General features: G+C 41.0%; 1 protein-coding gene across 1 annotated transcript in view; it reads left to right on the forward strand.

Moving 5' to 3' along the window:
* The window catches only part of LOC126260133 (transmembrane emp24 domain-containing protein eca-like), a 29100-nt gene extending 15871 nt beyond the window's left edge, over positions 1 to 13229 (forward strand). The window contains exons 4-5 of the mRNA XM_049957384.1: positions 2073 to 2219; positions 12907 to 13229. Of these exons, the coding sequence (XP_049813341.1) occupies positions 2073 to 2219; positions 12907 to 13056 (297 nt within the window). The 3' untranslated portion in view covers positions 13057 to 13229. The remainder of the gene's footprint in view (positions 1 to 2072; positions 2220 to 12906) is intronic.
* The last annotated feature ends 639 nt before the right edge of the window (positions 13230 to 13868 follow it).

Raw genomic sequence — 13868 nt, forward strand, 5'->3', positions numbered from 1 at the left:
AAAACAGAGAAGAAAATCCCCCACTTGACAGCCTAACTTATCAAGATGCTAAGAAACAGTTTGACCAACTCCACCCAATCGATATGAGTTCAAACTTTGCAGGCATTGTATCAAAATCCACACCTACGATGATGACCAGGCCTTAAACGGCATGTCCTGGCCTTATCCACATGTCACTGCCTTTTTCTCATTTGGGGAAGGGACATTGGCTCCATTGACCCCCAAACCCACAGCACTGGTGGTAACCACCCAGTTGTCCTTCTCCAGCATCATCAGGGAAGAGGACGACACTTATCAAGATGTCACCCTCTCAGGATGAGAGAGACTAGTATTGTACTACCAACCAGTGCCTGAAAGAGCCACAGGCTGCATGTTTTAGAAAAGAATGGTACTCATTTGTCCCAAAAGTCAAGACAAGAAACTAAAATCTCACGGGGAAAGGAGGAAAAATCGAAAGTTTATCCGAATTCTGCCGTTCTCGTCGCACCATAACTGTGTGTGGATGAAATGGGCTGTATTACAGTTCTATGTCACTGCGCATTGCAGAACACCAACTCCAGGGGCCATACAGAAAGTATGTAATATAGACATCTATTTTCTCCCACGAAAACTTGTCATGCACTTTTGTCAACTCAGGACTGTGCATCTTCACCAAGAACTTTATTTCAGCAACCTGTTACTTAAAGTTCTTGAAAAATTTCAGACTTTTAGGCCTGTTGTTTAACATTAAGTTAATATGGTTATCTTATGTACATTAGAAACTGAAGACCCTCAGATTTCTCAGCAGCACCTCCTGGGGCACAGAGCATACAGTTCTATGAGTCTACAAACCTTTGATTTTATCCTGCATGGACTGTGAATCTGTTGCCTCGAGTTGGCAGCACCATCAGTATTGAGCTTGTTAGACGATGTCCACCACAGTGGAGTGTGGTTGGCAAGTGGATCCTTCTGTACAAGCCCCATTGACAGCCTCTTGGTGGCATTGGTATTCCACCACTGAGATACAGATGCCAGCAACTCTTGGCAAACTATGCAGTCACAGTGTATCAGATGCCTATCCATCCATGTTACTTAATGCTGTTTCACAACAAACAGTTTAAACTGTTTGCTAGTGGCCAAAAAATGGATGGACCAGCTGGGATACAATTCTGCAGGGACCACCAACTGCCCTCTCTTGCCTGTATACACAGTGTTCCCTCTCAGCACCCCCCCCCCCCCTGCCCCCTCCCCCCACCCCCCACCCACCCCATGTCGTGTCCACTCCTATGATTTGGTTGGATCTCTTCTGTGACCCCAAGGAAAATGCTGATCTCACCATTCTCCATAACTATCTCAATTCGACATGCATCCTACACAGATGGGTTGAAAGTCAGTGACAGGGTTTTTCCATGCACAGGGGGCAGGAGGAGCATTCTCTACCTAGTGCATGCAGCTCATGCTCTACAAAGTTGGTCACTATATCATGAGTCTATTGTTGAAGAGGGCCTTAATTGTGAGAGTCTTTTTGTTGTGCCTATTTGCAACTCAGCATCTCTGCTATATTGTCAGGTATGATGATGTGTGTTGAAAATTGTGTAATGCCTACTAGTTATTTGGATTTTAATGTGCATTAATAAATGGCAGACTGCAACACATTTGGCATATTTTCAGAGAGATTGAAGTGTTCAGTTAAAGATGTGACCAGCAAGGCTTTGTGTCACACATCTTTGAGCCATGCTCATCTGTTGAATTGATACCAATATGAAAAAACTCTGTATGACTCATCATCATGTTTTTTGTTAAGCATGAGTATTTTACGAAGAAGCACAACAAACCAAAGTGGGGACCGCTACAAGAAGTGTTCTTTGTATTATAAGGAGAAACTGTGTTTATCAGGAATTATCAAGCAAGTTATCCAAATTCTGAACTCTTTCACTTTACTTTACTGTCAAATATTTTGGAGTCATGACATTTTCCTTGAACTGTTTTCATTAATGGAATTAATCTTGACATACCAATAGCTGATTTCCTATACCATCATATAGACACCTTGGTATAAAGCTCATTTCTTTTCTCTTTTTCCATTTGTTAAGAGGGTGCACCTAGACATACAGGTTGGAGAACATGCTGTGGACTACGCCAATGTTGCACAAAAGGAAAAGCTTTCTGAGATTCAGCTCAGAGTTCGTCAACTTCTTGATCAAGTTGAGCAGATAGCAAAAGAACAGAATTATCAAAGGGTGAGTTACTTTTACCAATTAAAATTAGCAGTTTTGTTGCCTTCTGTTATTTCAGGTACTAAACATGTGGTGTCGAGTTATGGGTTGACAAAACTGTTGGATGGGGTCAATATATTATAATGTTACATTTTTATAGATATAAAAAAAATGAATGAGTGTTTAAGATGACATGCAACTGTAGAAATGAAATACAGATTTGAAACAAACAGTTCCACTTTCTTGTTATGATTTAATTTTTTATCACAATCTAACCAGTAATCTCAGTATGTGATTTTATGTTATGGTAAATACAGGGTGTCTAGGTTAAACATACAATAATATAAAATGTAATGACTTGAGAAGTAATTTATTGGAGGTTTGCTTCCACATGTATGGTAACTCTGAATGTTTTCTGTTTGCTTCGGCAGTTGGTATCCTTGTGTGCATGTGTGTAGCTGCTTGCGTCATGTAAATGCATGTCAGTAGCCACGTGGACTCCACAGCAGAAGGCATTCTGTAGCTTCCTCTTGTGGAACTAAAGTCTGTTACACAGTATGGACTGCGATCAACTAATGATGTTCTCATTTATGTAACAATCAAGAAATGGGACAAGTGCTTCGGGAAACTGGGAGTTTGCTTTCAGTGTTGGCCACCATGCCAAGCACAGAGTTCCAGAGCTTGCTATTGAATTGATCATTACATACCCTTCCAGCGGAGCCCTCATAAATCAATCTGACAAGCAAGTAAGCAGTTACAGTTATCTCATTTGACAGCACACGATGTTGTCCATTAAAGGTTGTGCCTATAGGCATAAAAACTGCAGCTTCATCACAAAAGCAAGTCAGAGAAACGCCGTGACAGAAGGCATTTAGGGAGGCAATTCTGGCAAAGTGATTTCATCCATTTTTCAAATGAGGCTACGTTGCACACTTCCAACAAGGTAAACATGCACATTTTCCACATATGGGGAACTGAAAGCCCCCCCCCCCTCCCCCCTTCCAGTGCGGAAACGTGACTGTCCGAAAGTGAATTTGCGGTGTGCATTGTTGAAGGACAAGATTATAGGCCCATTCTTTGTTGCAGAGCCTACGGTTAATGCAATAACATACATAGACATGTTGGAACTGTATGCTATGCCACAACTTCCTCATGACATAATCTTTCAACAAGATGGCGCACTATGCCATTTTGTGGATGTTGAAGGATTTCTTGGATCATGAGTTTTCAGACAGCTGGATTGGCAGTTGTAGTCAATCAGTTGCTTTGCTCCCTAGAAGCCCAGACATTATGCCACTTGATTTTTTTTTTGTGTGGGTTTTATCAAGAATCGAGTCTACCAGACACCAGTTTGTGATTTACCATATCTGCACCATTGCATTCGTGTAGGTATTGCAAATGTTACACCAGCAATGTTGAAAAGCACTTGGAGAGAAGTGGTATACAGATTACATGTCTATTGTGCCACTTACAGATTACATGTCTATTGTGCCACTAATTGTGCTCATATCTAGGTGTATTACGTGTGTGAAAAAACATATTGATTTACCATACATGCTGAAACGTACCATCAATAAATATATCAATTACTTCTCAAGTTATTACATTTTCTGTTGTTATGTGGTTAACTGTAGTACCTTGTTTAAGTTTTAGCAATAAGCACTAAGGTGCATATAACTTCCATTAGATGAGACTGACCAAATTATCGGACAACTAAATAAAGAATTTTTTCCAGCTTCATGATGTGTGATACAGAATTACTGTATATGCTGGGCAAGTAGAAAATACACTGATAAGGCTAGTGCATAAGCATTCAAGTAATTTTGTATATAAAGCATGAATTGCGTAGTATCAGATGTAGAAAGCTCACAAGCCTTCACATTAAGACAACTCACACAAACATGGCCACCATCATCTCTGGGTCTTAAGGCCTGACACTTCGACCCTTACAAGGGTTTGTGTCACCCTCAGCCTTAATGTCCAGAGACAGCAGTGGCCGTGTTTGTGTGTCTTATAATTACGTGAGTGTGTATGGTTTTATTACTTGTAATGAAGGACTTTGAAAGATGGATATTTCTAGTATTATTTTTGATTGTGACTGTCTGCGACTCAGTGCCCCCTCTATGTTGTTAGTAGCAATCTATCATTTCCATATTGTCAGGCAGCAGCAGCCAGCTGAGACACACGCAGCAACAGGAAAGTAACCGATTTTGTGACTTTTACGAGTTCCTAACCAGGAGTGAATTTTGTAATATCATCTGTATGCTTTAATAGTTTATTTCCTTGAGTTTCTGTATGTTAATTTAATATTTAATAGCCAAAGTTCTCACGTTTTCGTTTGCATCGGAAAGTAAACCAATTTTGTCACATATTAGAAGTTCCTAATCAGGGGCAAATTATTTAGTTTACCTTAGTGCTTCGGTAGTTAGGTATTTGAATCTCTGCATATTGATATAATTTATTGGACACAGCTTTGCATTTCCATCAGTGTCTACAGTAGAGTTTGCTCAGCGCGTGTCGATAGTCCATTTATCTGCATAGTTTAGTTTTTCACGGTCTTTAGTATGGACGGGGACTGCGATTGTTGTGTGCAGATGAGAGCCGAGTTGGTGACACTTGTTCACAGCTCCAGTCTGTGATGGCTACGGTTACACAGTGTGAGGCTGCAGTGGATGGGCACAACTGTTGTGGGTTGGCTGTGGGGATCCAACGGACATCCAGCACGTCTGAGTCCTCCGATTGGTCTTCACTGGTAGCCAGCTCAGTTATTGCTCGCACTGAGGTCAACCTCTCACCTGTGGTCAAATGGGAGGTCGCCTCATGGCCCAGCGGGTTACAAAATACTTCCCAGGTGGCCGCATGTAAGGCCTCCTCGGTTTTTCTGACAAACAAGTTCCAGGTGCTGTCTGTGGCTGACACTGTTTCAGAGGAAACCTCTCAGCTGGAAAGATCTGGACAATCACAGAGGGTGGGATTGTTGATAGTTGGGAGCTCCACTATTAGGTGCGTTATGGACATGGCTGCCAAGAAGGGAAAGAAAACCTATGTGCATTCCGTGTGCATACCGGGTGGAGTCATTCCAGATGTGGAATGGGTCCTCTCAAATGCCATGAAGAGCACAGGGTGCAGCCAACTGCAGGTGGTGGCTCACGTTGGTACCAATGATGTGTGTCACTTTGGATCAGAAGAGATTCTCTCTGGTTTTGAGCGGCTAACAGAAGTGGTAAAGGCTGCCAGTCTTGCTTGCAAGATGAAAGCAGAGCTGACAATTTGCAGCATAGTCGACAGGACCAGGACCGAAGCGCCTCTGATACAGAGTTCTGCTGAATAGGTCAGGTGTCCACTATATGCAGGAGGTGGCTACACAGGTAGCAGATGCTGTGTTTTGAGGACTGGGCAGTTTTCTAGGTTAGATGGTCTCGGAAAAACACAAGAAGGGCTTCATTCACAAAGGATGCAGCCTGAACACAGGAAAAACGTAGATACAGGAACTGTTGGTATAACAGTTGTAAATTGTTGTAGCTGTGTTGGGAAAGTACCAGAGCTCCAAGCGCTAATAGAAATCACTAATGCTGAAATCATTATAGGCACTGAGAGCTGGCTAAAGCTGGCGATAAGCTCAGCTTAAGTTTTTGCGAAGATCCTATCGGTGTTCCAAAAGGATAGGCTAAACACGGTTGGCGGCGGTGGTGTGTGTGTTGCTGTTAGAAGTAGTTTATCTTGTCATGAAATTGAAGTAGATAGTTCCTGTGAGTTAGTATGGGCAGAGGTTATTGTTGGCAACCGGAATAAAATAATAATAGGATCCTTTTACTGATCTCCCACTTCAGATGATACAGTTGCTGAAAGATTCAAAGAAAACTTGAGATTGATTTCAAACATGTACTCGACTCATACGATTATAGTTGGTGGTGACTTTAATGTACCCATGATATGTTGGTAAAAATACATGTTTAATTCTGGAGGTATGCATAAAACATCATCTGGAGTTGTGCTAAATGTATTCTCTGAAAATTATTTAGAGCAGTTAGTTCATGAGCTCATGCAAATAGTAAATGGTTGTGAAAACACTTGACTTCTTAGCAACAAATAATCCTGAGTTAATAACAAGTATCAAAATGGATACAGGGATTAGTGAACACAGGATTGTCATAGTGAGATTGAATATTGTAACCCTCAAGTCTTCCAAAAATAAACGAAAAATATACCTATTCAAAAAAGCAAATAAAAATTCACTTGGTGCCTTCCTGAGAGACACTCTCCACTACTTCCGAATTAATAATATAAGTGTAGACCAGATGTGGCTTGAATTCAAAGAAATAGTATCAGCAGCAATTGAGAGGTTTATACTAAATAAATTAACAAACGACAGAGCTGATCCTCCTTGGTACACAAAACAGGTCAGAACACTGTTGCAGAAACAAAGAAACAAACATGCCAAATTTAAACAGACGCAAAATCCCCAAGATTGGCGATCTTTTACAGAAGCTCAAAATTTAGCGTGGACTTCAATGCGAGATGCTTATAATAGTTTCCGCAATGAAACTTTGTCTTGAAACCTGGCAGAAAATCCAAAGAGATTTTGGTCGTATGTGAAGTATGTTAGCGGCAAGAAACACTCACTGCCTTCTCTGCGTGATAGCAATGGAGATTCTATCGAAGACAGTGCTGCCGAAGTAGAGTTACTAAACACAGCCTTCCAATGCCTCCACAAAAGAAGACGAAGTAAATATTCCATAATTCAAATCAAGAACAGCTGCCAACATGAGTAACGTAGAAGTAAATATCCTCGGAGTAGTGAAGCAACTTAAATCACTTAATAAAAGCAAGTCTTCTGGTCCAGACTGTATACCAATTAGGTTCCTTTCGGAGTATGCTGAAGTGTTAGCTCCATACTTAACAATCATGTACAACCGTTCGCTCGATGAAAGATCCGTACCCAAAGACTGGAAAGTTGCACAGGCCACATCAATATTCAAGAAAGGTATTAGGAGTAATCCACTAAATTACAGGCCTATATCATTAACGTCGATATGCAGCAGGATTTTGGAACATACATTGTGTTCGAACAATATGAATTATTTCGAAGGAAAAAAAAAAAATTCTATTGACACACAGTCAACATGGATTTAGGCAACATCGTTCTTTTGAAACACAACTAGCTCTGTATTTCCATGACGTGTTGAGTGCTATTAACAAGGTATTTCAGATTGATTCCATATTTCTGGATGGCTTTTGACTGTACCACACAAACAACTTGTAGTGAAATTTTGTGCTTATGGAATATCGTCTCAGTTATGTGATTTCCTGTCAGAGAGGTCACAATTCATAGTAATTGACAGAAAGTCATCGAGTAAAACAGAAGTGACTTCTGGCGTTCCCCAATATGGTGTTATAGGCCCTTTGCTGTACCTTATCTATACAAACGATATGGGACACAATCTGAGCAGTCGTCTTAGGTTGTTTGCAGATGACGCTGTCATTTATTGACTAATAAAGTCATCAGAAGATCAAAACAATTTAGAAAAGATGGTGCGAAAATTGGCAGTTGTCCCTAAATAATGAAAAGTGAGAGATCATCCACATGAATGGTAAAAGGAATCTGTTAACCTTCAGTCACACGATAAGTAAGTCACATCTAAAGGCCATAAATTCAACTAAATAAATAGGAATTACAGTTATGAACAACTTAAAATGGAAGGAACACACAGAAAATGTTCTGGGGAAGGCTAACCAAAGATTGCGTTTTTTTGGCAGGACACTTAGAAAATGTAGCAAATCTACTAAGGAGACTGCCTACACTAAGCTTGTCTGTCCTCTCTTAGAATACTGCTGCGTGGTGTGGGATTCTTACCTGCTAGGATTGACGGAGTACATTGAAAAAGTTCAAAGAAGGGCGGCACATTTTGTATTATTGCAAAATATGGGAGAGGAGTCACTGAAATGATACAGGATTTGGGCTGGACATAATTAAAAGAAAGGTGTTTTTCGTTGCTACGGAATCTTCTCACGAAATTCCAATCACCAACTTTCTCCTCCAAATGCAAAAATATTTTGTTGACACCGACCTACATAGGGAGAAACGATCAGCACGATAAAATAAGGTTATTCAGAGCTTGTATGGAAATATACAGGTGTTAGTTCTTTCCACGCACTATACAAGATTTGAATAATAGAGAATTGTGAAGATGGTTCGATGAACCCTCCACTGGGCACTTAAATGTGATTTGCAGAAGATCCATGTGGATGTAGACGTTGGTATTCCATATGAACTTCAGTTGTTTGAACCGTGAATTGCTGGAAAGTTGTACAAATGCTGATAGCACATCAAAGGTATTGTTACTTCTTGCCTTGTACAGCTGTGATTCCAACATATTTTGTGGGGTTCAGAATTACAATTTGAACTTTTACTATCTTGGAATCTTTGTGACATTAGGAAACTTCATTTCACCGTGCTCTCCAGTATAGTTCCCTAGACCAAATATTGATGAATTTTTTAATTTATGTTTTGTGAGCACTGTCTGATGTGGGAATAGTAAAGTTAGTATGGGATGTGGGGATAGTAAAATTGAGGCATTACAAATCATTTCCAGGAAACAAAAACTATAAACAGTTCCAAGAAAACACTGCCCCACACTTGTATTGTATAGGTTAGCGTTCAGCAGTATCACTTTTTCCTGTACATACGTCAATGGCCTCAATTTAAGCATTAGTTCTTAACGAAGTGATTTTCATATTGGACTTCCTCAAAGTAATTTTTTGCAGTTTACAGATTAGTGTGTAATCATAATTGTTTCACATGTTGAATGAAATTACTGTTTAGTGATGGATGCTGTTTGCCATAAATGATAGTTCTGTTTTGTGTACAGTGTTTTGTATTTATAATATCTATTCCGTAAGCCACCTTATGATGTGTAGTAAATGCACTTCTGTTACCACTATCTTCACCCTCTTTCCTGATCCACTTAAAAATGGTGTAGGGTAAAAATGATTGTCAGTAGAGCTCTCCATGTGACATCCAATATCATCATGATCACTGTGACAGATCTATGTGGGAGGAAGTAATAAGTTATGTACATTGCATCACAGCAATAGCGTTAAGTCACACAGAGCAAATTAAGTAAGTATGGTTTTGTTAAGTGTGTTTCAGTAGTTCTGTGCCAATATATACATTACCGTATTTACTCGAATCTAAGTCGCACTCGAATCTAAGCCGCACCTGAAAAATGAGACTCGAAATCAAGGAAAAAATTTTTTCCCGAATCTAAACCGCACCTGAAATTTGAGACTCGAAATTCAAGGGGAGAGAAAAGTTTTAGGTCGCACCTCCAAATCGAAACAAAGTTCGTCTAGTTGTAATATGAGACACAATTTAGGTCGAATGAATGACGATACAGCTGCAGTAGTTTGGTTCGAGTCGTAAGCTTAGCAGTTACGGTTTACCAGGTAGCCATTGCTACGCGTCACGCGCTCCGTCCGTATTATACGGATATCCTTCCTTTTTCACGTGCTTCGTCTGTTTTGAATTGATTGCTTATTTTTCTTTGATCTGATAAGTGCCGTTCTCTTTGTTATAGGTGATTATGTCACTCCAAGCTGAAAATGCATTACTGCACTGTCATGCATTGTTTGTCGCATTCACGGCGTGACTTGCTTTTGTGCGCGCTACCGCCGCTTACAAATAAAAAATAGAGAGGAGTCGTCTCATTAGCGAAACATTTGTTGTTACTTACACTGCTGCTTTCTTTGATAATCATCAACAAGAACCAAATAACAGACTGCGTATGATAGATGATGTTCTGAACGAAATTTTAGCGAAAATTTTTCTCTGTTCCAAAATCTTTGCATGCGCCTCTTTAGTTTATTACATTCTGCACAGAAATTAGAGTCATCTTAGATTTAAAAATCTAGTCAGTTGCCGTGCTTCATTTCTGACTGTATCACTATCAGGCATAAGAATAATACGAATATAAACATGACATGATATGTACACTCCTGGAAATTGAAATAAGAACACCGTGAATTCATTGTCCCAGGAAGGGGAAACTATATTGACACATTCCTGGGGTCAGATACATCACATTATCACACTGACAGAACCACAGGCACATAGACACAGGCAACAGAGCATGCACAATGTCGGCACTAGTACAGTGTATATCCACCTTTCGCAGCAATGCAGGCTGCTATTCTCCCATGGAGACGATCGTAGAGATGCTGGATGTAGTCCTGTGGAACGGCTTGCCATGCCATTTCCACCTGGCGCCTCAGTTGGACCAGCGTTCGTGCTGGACGTGCAGACCGCGTGAGACGACGCTTCATCCAGTCCCAAACATGCTCAATGGGGGACAGATCCGGAGATCTTGCTGGCCAGGGTAGTTGACTTACACCTTCTAGAGCACGTTGGGTGGCACGGGATACATGCGGACGTGCATTGTCCTGTTGGAACAGCAAGTTCCCTTGCCGGTCTAGGAATGGTAGAACGATGGGTTCGATGACGGTTTGGATGTACCGTGCACTATTCAGTGTCCCCTCGACGATCACCAGTGGTGTACGGCCAGTGTAGGAGATCGCTCCCCACACCATGATGCCGGGTGTTGGCCCTGTGTGCCTCGGTCGTATGCAGTCCTGATTGTGGCGCTCACCTGCACGGCGCCAAACACACATACGACCATCATTGGCACCAAGGCAGAAGCGACTCTCATCGCTGAAGACGACACGTCTCCATTCGTCCCTCCATTCATGCCTGTCGCGACACCACTGGAGGCGGGCTGCACGATGTTGGGGCGTGAGCGGAAGACGGCCTAACGGTGTGCGGGACCGTAGCCCAGCTTCATGGAGACGGTTGCGAATGGCCCTCGCCGATACCCCAGGAGCAACAGTGTCCCTAATTTGCTGGGAAGTGGCGGTGCGGTTCCCTACGGCACTGCGTAGGATCCTACAGTCTTGGCGTGCATCCGTGCGTCGCTGCGGTCCGGTCCCAGGTCGACGGGCACGTGCACCTTCCGCTGACCACTGGCGACAACATCGATGTACTGTGGAGACCTCACGTCCCACGTGTTGAGCAATTCGGCGGTACGTCCACCCGGTCTCCCGCATGCCCACTATACGCCCTCGCTCAAAGTCCGTCAACTGCACATACGGTTCACGTCCACGCTGTCGCGGCATGCTACCAGTGTTAAAGACTGCGATGGAGCTCCGTATGCCACGGCAAACTGGCTGACACTGACGGCGGCGGTGCACAAATGCTGCGCAGCTAGCGCCATTCGACGGCCAACACCGCGGTTCCTGGTGTGTCCGCTGTGCCGTGCGTGTGATCATTGCTTGTACAGCCCTCTCGCAGTGTCCGGAGCAAGTATGGTGGGTCTGACACACCGGTGTCAATGTGTTCTTTTTTCCATTTCCAGGATTGTATATTCTTCCGCGTTTGCTGTTGTCTCACTCTAGTTTCGTAGTTTATTAGGCAGACAGGATTTAATGAGATAGTAGCAAACACGAAACAATACATGGCAAAATGTTTATATTCGTATTACTCTTATGGCGAAAAGAATACTACATGTGATTCACAATTCATAAAAGCTCCTATTAGCAACCATCTCTTCTCACAGGTAGGAAAAAATTCAGAACGTAGAGTTGGCCATATTGACAAACATCCCAAACAGTCTTGCCAGTCGGTTTTTCGTAGTACATTGAAATGCTGCTACATTCGAAGATCAACAATACAGAATTTGTATTTACTTCGTTGGATAATGTACCAAAATGCAGTGGTCGAAACTCTGGGCGGAGGAAAAAGGCTCGTCTTCCACTTTTTTTTTTAAAATTTATTTACTGACGCAGAGATTTTGGTGCCAGTATTTATCTTTGTGCCTACAAAGCTTGCCTGTGTGGCGCAACATATATTCGACGGCAGAAGCTAGTTGTGGCGGCACCCACGAACATTTTTCAGAACTCCCGCTTGCTTTGCACTCGATTCTAAGCCGCAGGCGGTTTTTTTGATTACAAAAACCGGAAAAAAAGTGCGGCTTAGATTCGAGTAAATACGGTATATGAAAAAAATTGAATGATCTGTAGTGGGGGTCATCTTATTTTTCCTGTTTGTGGGAGCTGCTGGTGACAGATGTTGACTTTGGGATCAACTGTAATATGTTAGAGCAAGCAATATCTATTTTATGAAAAACTGTCTGGATCATGTGTGCATCAAACTGTTTCACAAATTACACGTGCATCACAATTTTGTCTAATTATCTGTTTCTAATGGATCTCATGGCATTGTTTCACAATACAATGAAATGAATGACTGAAGATCAAACTGAATTCATTTTTCTTGTTGGTCTGTCAGTGTGTTGATATCTGACAGGAAGTGCAATGCTACATTAAGTTTTGGTAAAGATCACTGGTGGAAGAATTATTTGTAACTGTATAGTGCCTCCAAGAAAATGAGACATGTGTTTATCTCTTGATAGTATCTGATTCCTTGCTTTATATGAATAGCAGTGTAACTAAAGCCAATGATTCACTATGTAGTAGTAGTAGTAGTAGTAGTAGTAGTAGTATTAGTAGTAGTGGACAGGCTTATGAACTACAACTTGTACCCAGTGAATGAACTTACTGTTCATCATTGAAACATTGAAATGATATCTTGGAAGCAAGAACACATCAGCATATCATTGTAGATGTAACATGTCAATTTTGTTTCTTATTTAACTTGCAGTTTCGTGAAGAGAGATTCCGCCAAACAAGTGAGAGCACCAGTCAGCGAGTGCTTTGGTGGTCGATCACACAGACAGTCATTTTGCTCGCAATGGGAGCTTGGCAAATGCGCCATTTGAAGAGTTTCTTTGAAGCCAAGAAACTTGTATAAATCTCTGTGCTGGTTGCAAGTGACACATTAGTTGTGCATGGCCAGAAGTGTAAATAACATTTGAACATTTTGCAGAGTGAACACAATGTTATTTTCATATGGTGTAAAATTTACATGAGTATTTATTTGCTGTTGATATAAATTTGGATTAAAAAATAAAAATCTTAAATGTGTTTACTGTTAATTTTCAGAACATAACTTATAATGTAAGACATCCAAATACTCCAGTTGTCTCTCCTCCTACGTTCTCACCCTTCCCCCTGTCTCCTTTCTTCTGTCCCTCCCTCTTTCAGAGTCTCTCTTCCTGCATTCTTTTTATTTTGATATTGTTTGCATTAAAAAAATTAAAACATCTTTTGTTGTTAACCATGTCTGTGTGTGTAATATGTGGACTTCATTGTTAATGTAAAATAACTGAGTGATTGTGACAATTTTTATATTGAAGATAAATTTGTTTTGTCTTTCTGAGTGGAAAAATGGCTATAAGGTTATTGTGCAGTTACAAATCAGAACAAAGACTGTAAAGAGCTTGTTTAAATAAAGAAGCTTTATTAAAATAAAGGAGAATTTCACTACAAAAATTTGTATATGTAGAGGAGTCTACTTATTGATAACAGAGGTTCTTACAATATTATAATTATTCATTGTGTGCAATTACACAATATGAATATTTGTAAAATTAAGGGCAAAAAATGAGATCTGCATTCACTGATAATAAAAAAGTGAAAACTGATTTAGCTGACAGAAAAACATAAACTCAAAGCTCTCCTTCCATTCTGCAGTGCTACGTAAGCCGATAGGGTATATGCTAG

The sequence above is a fragment of the Schistocerca nitens genome, chromosome 1 (genome assembly GCF_023898315.1).
Source record: "Schistocerca nitens isolate TAMUIC-IGC-003100 chromosome 1, iqSchNite1.1, whole genome shotgun sequence".
NCBI classification, from domain to species: Eukaryota; Metazoa; Arthropoda; class Insecta; order Orthoptera; family Acrididae; genus Schistocerca; species Schistocerca nitens.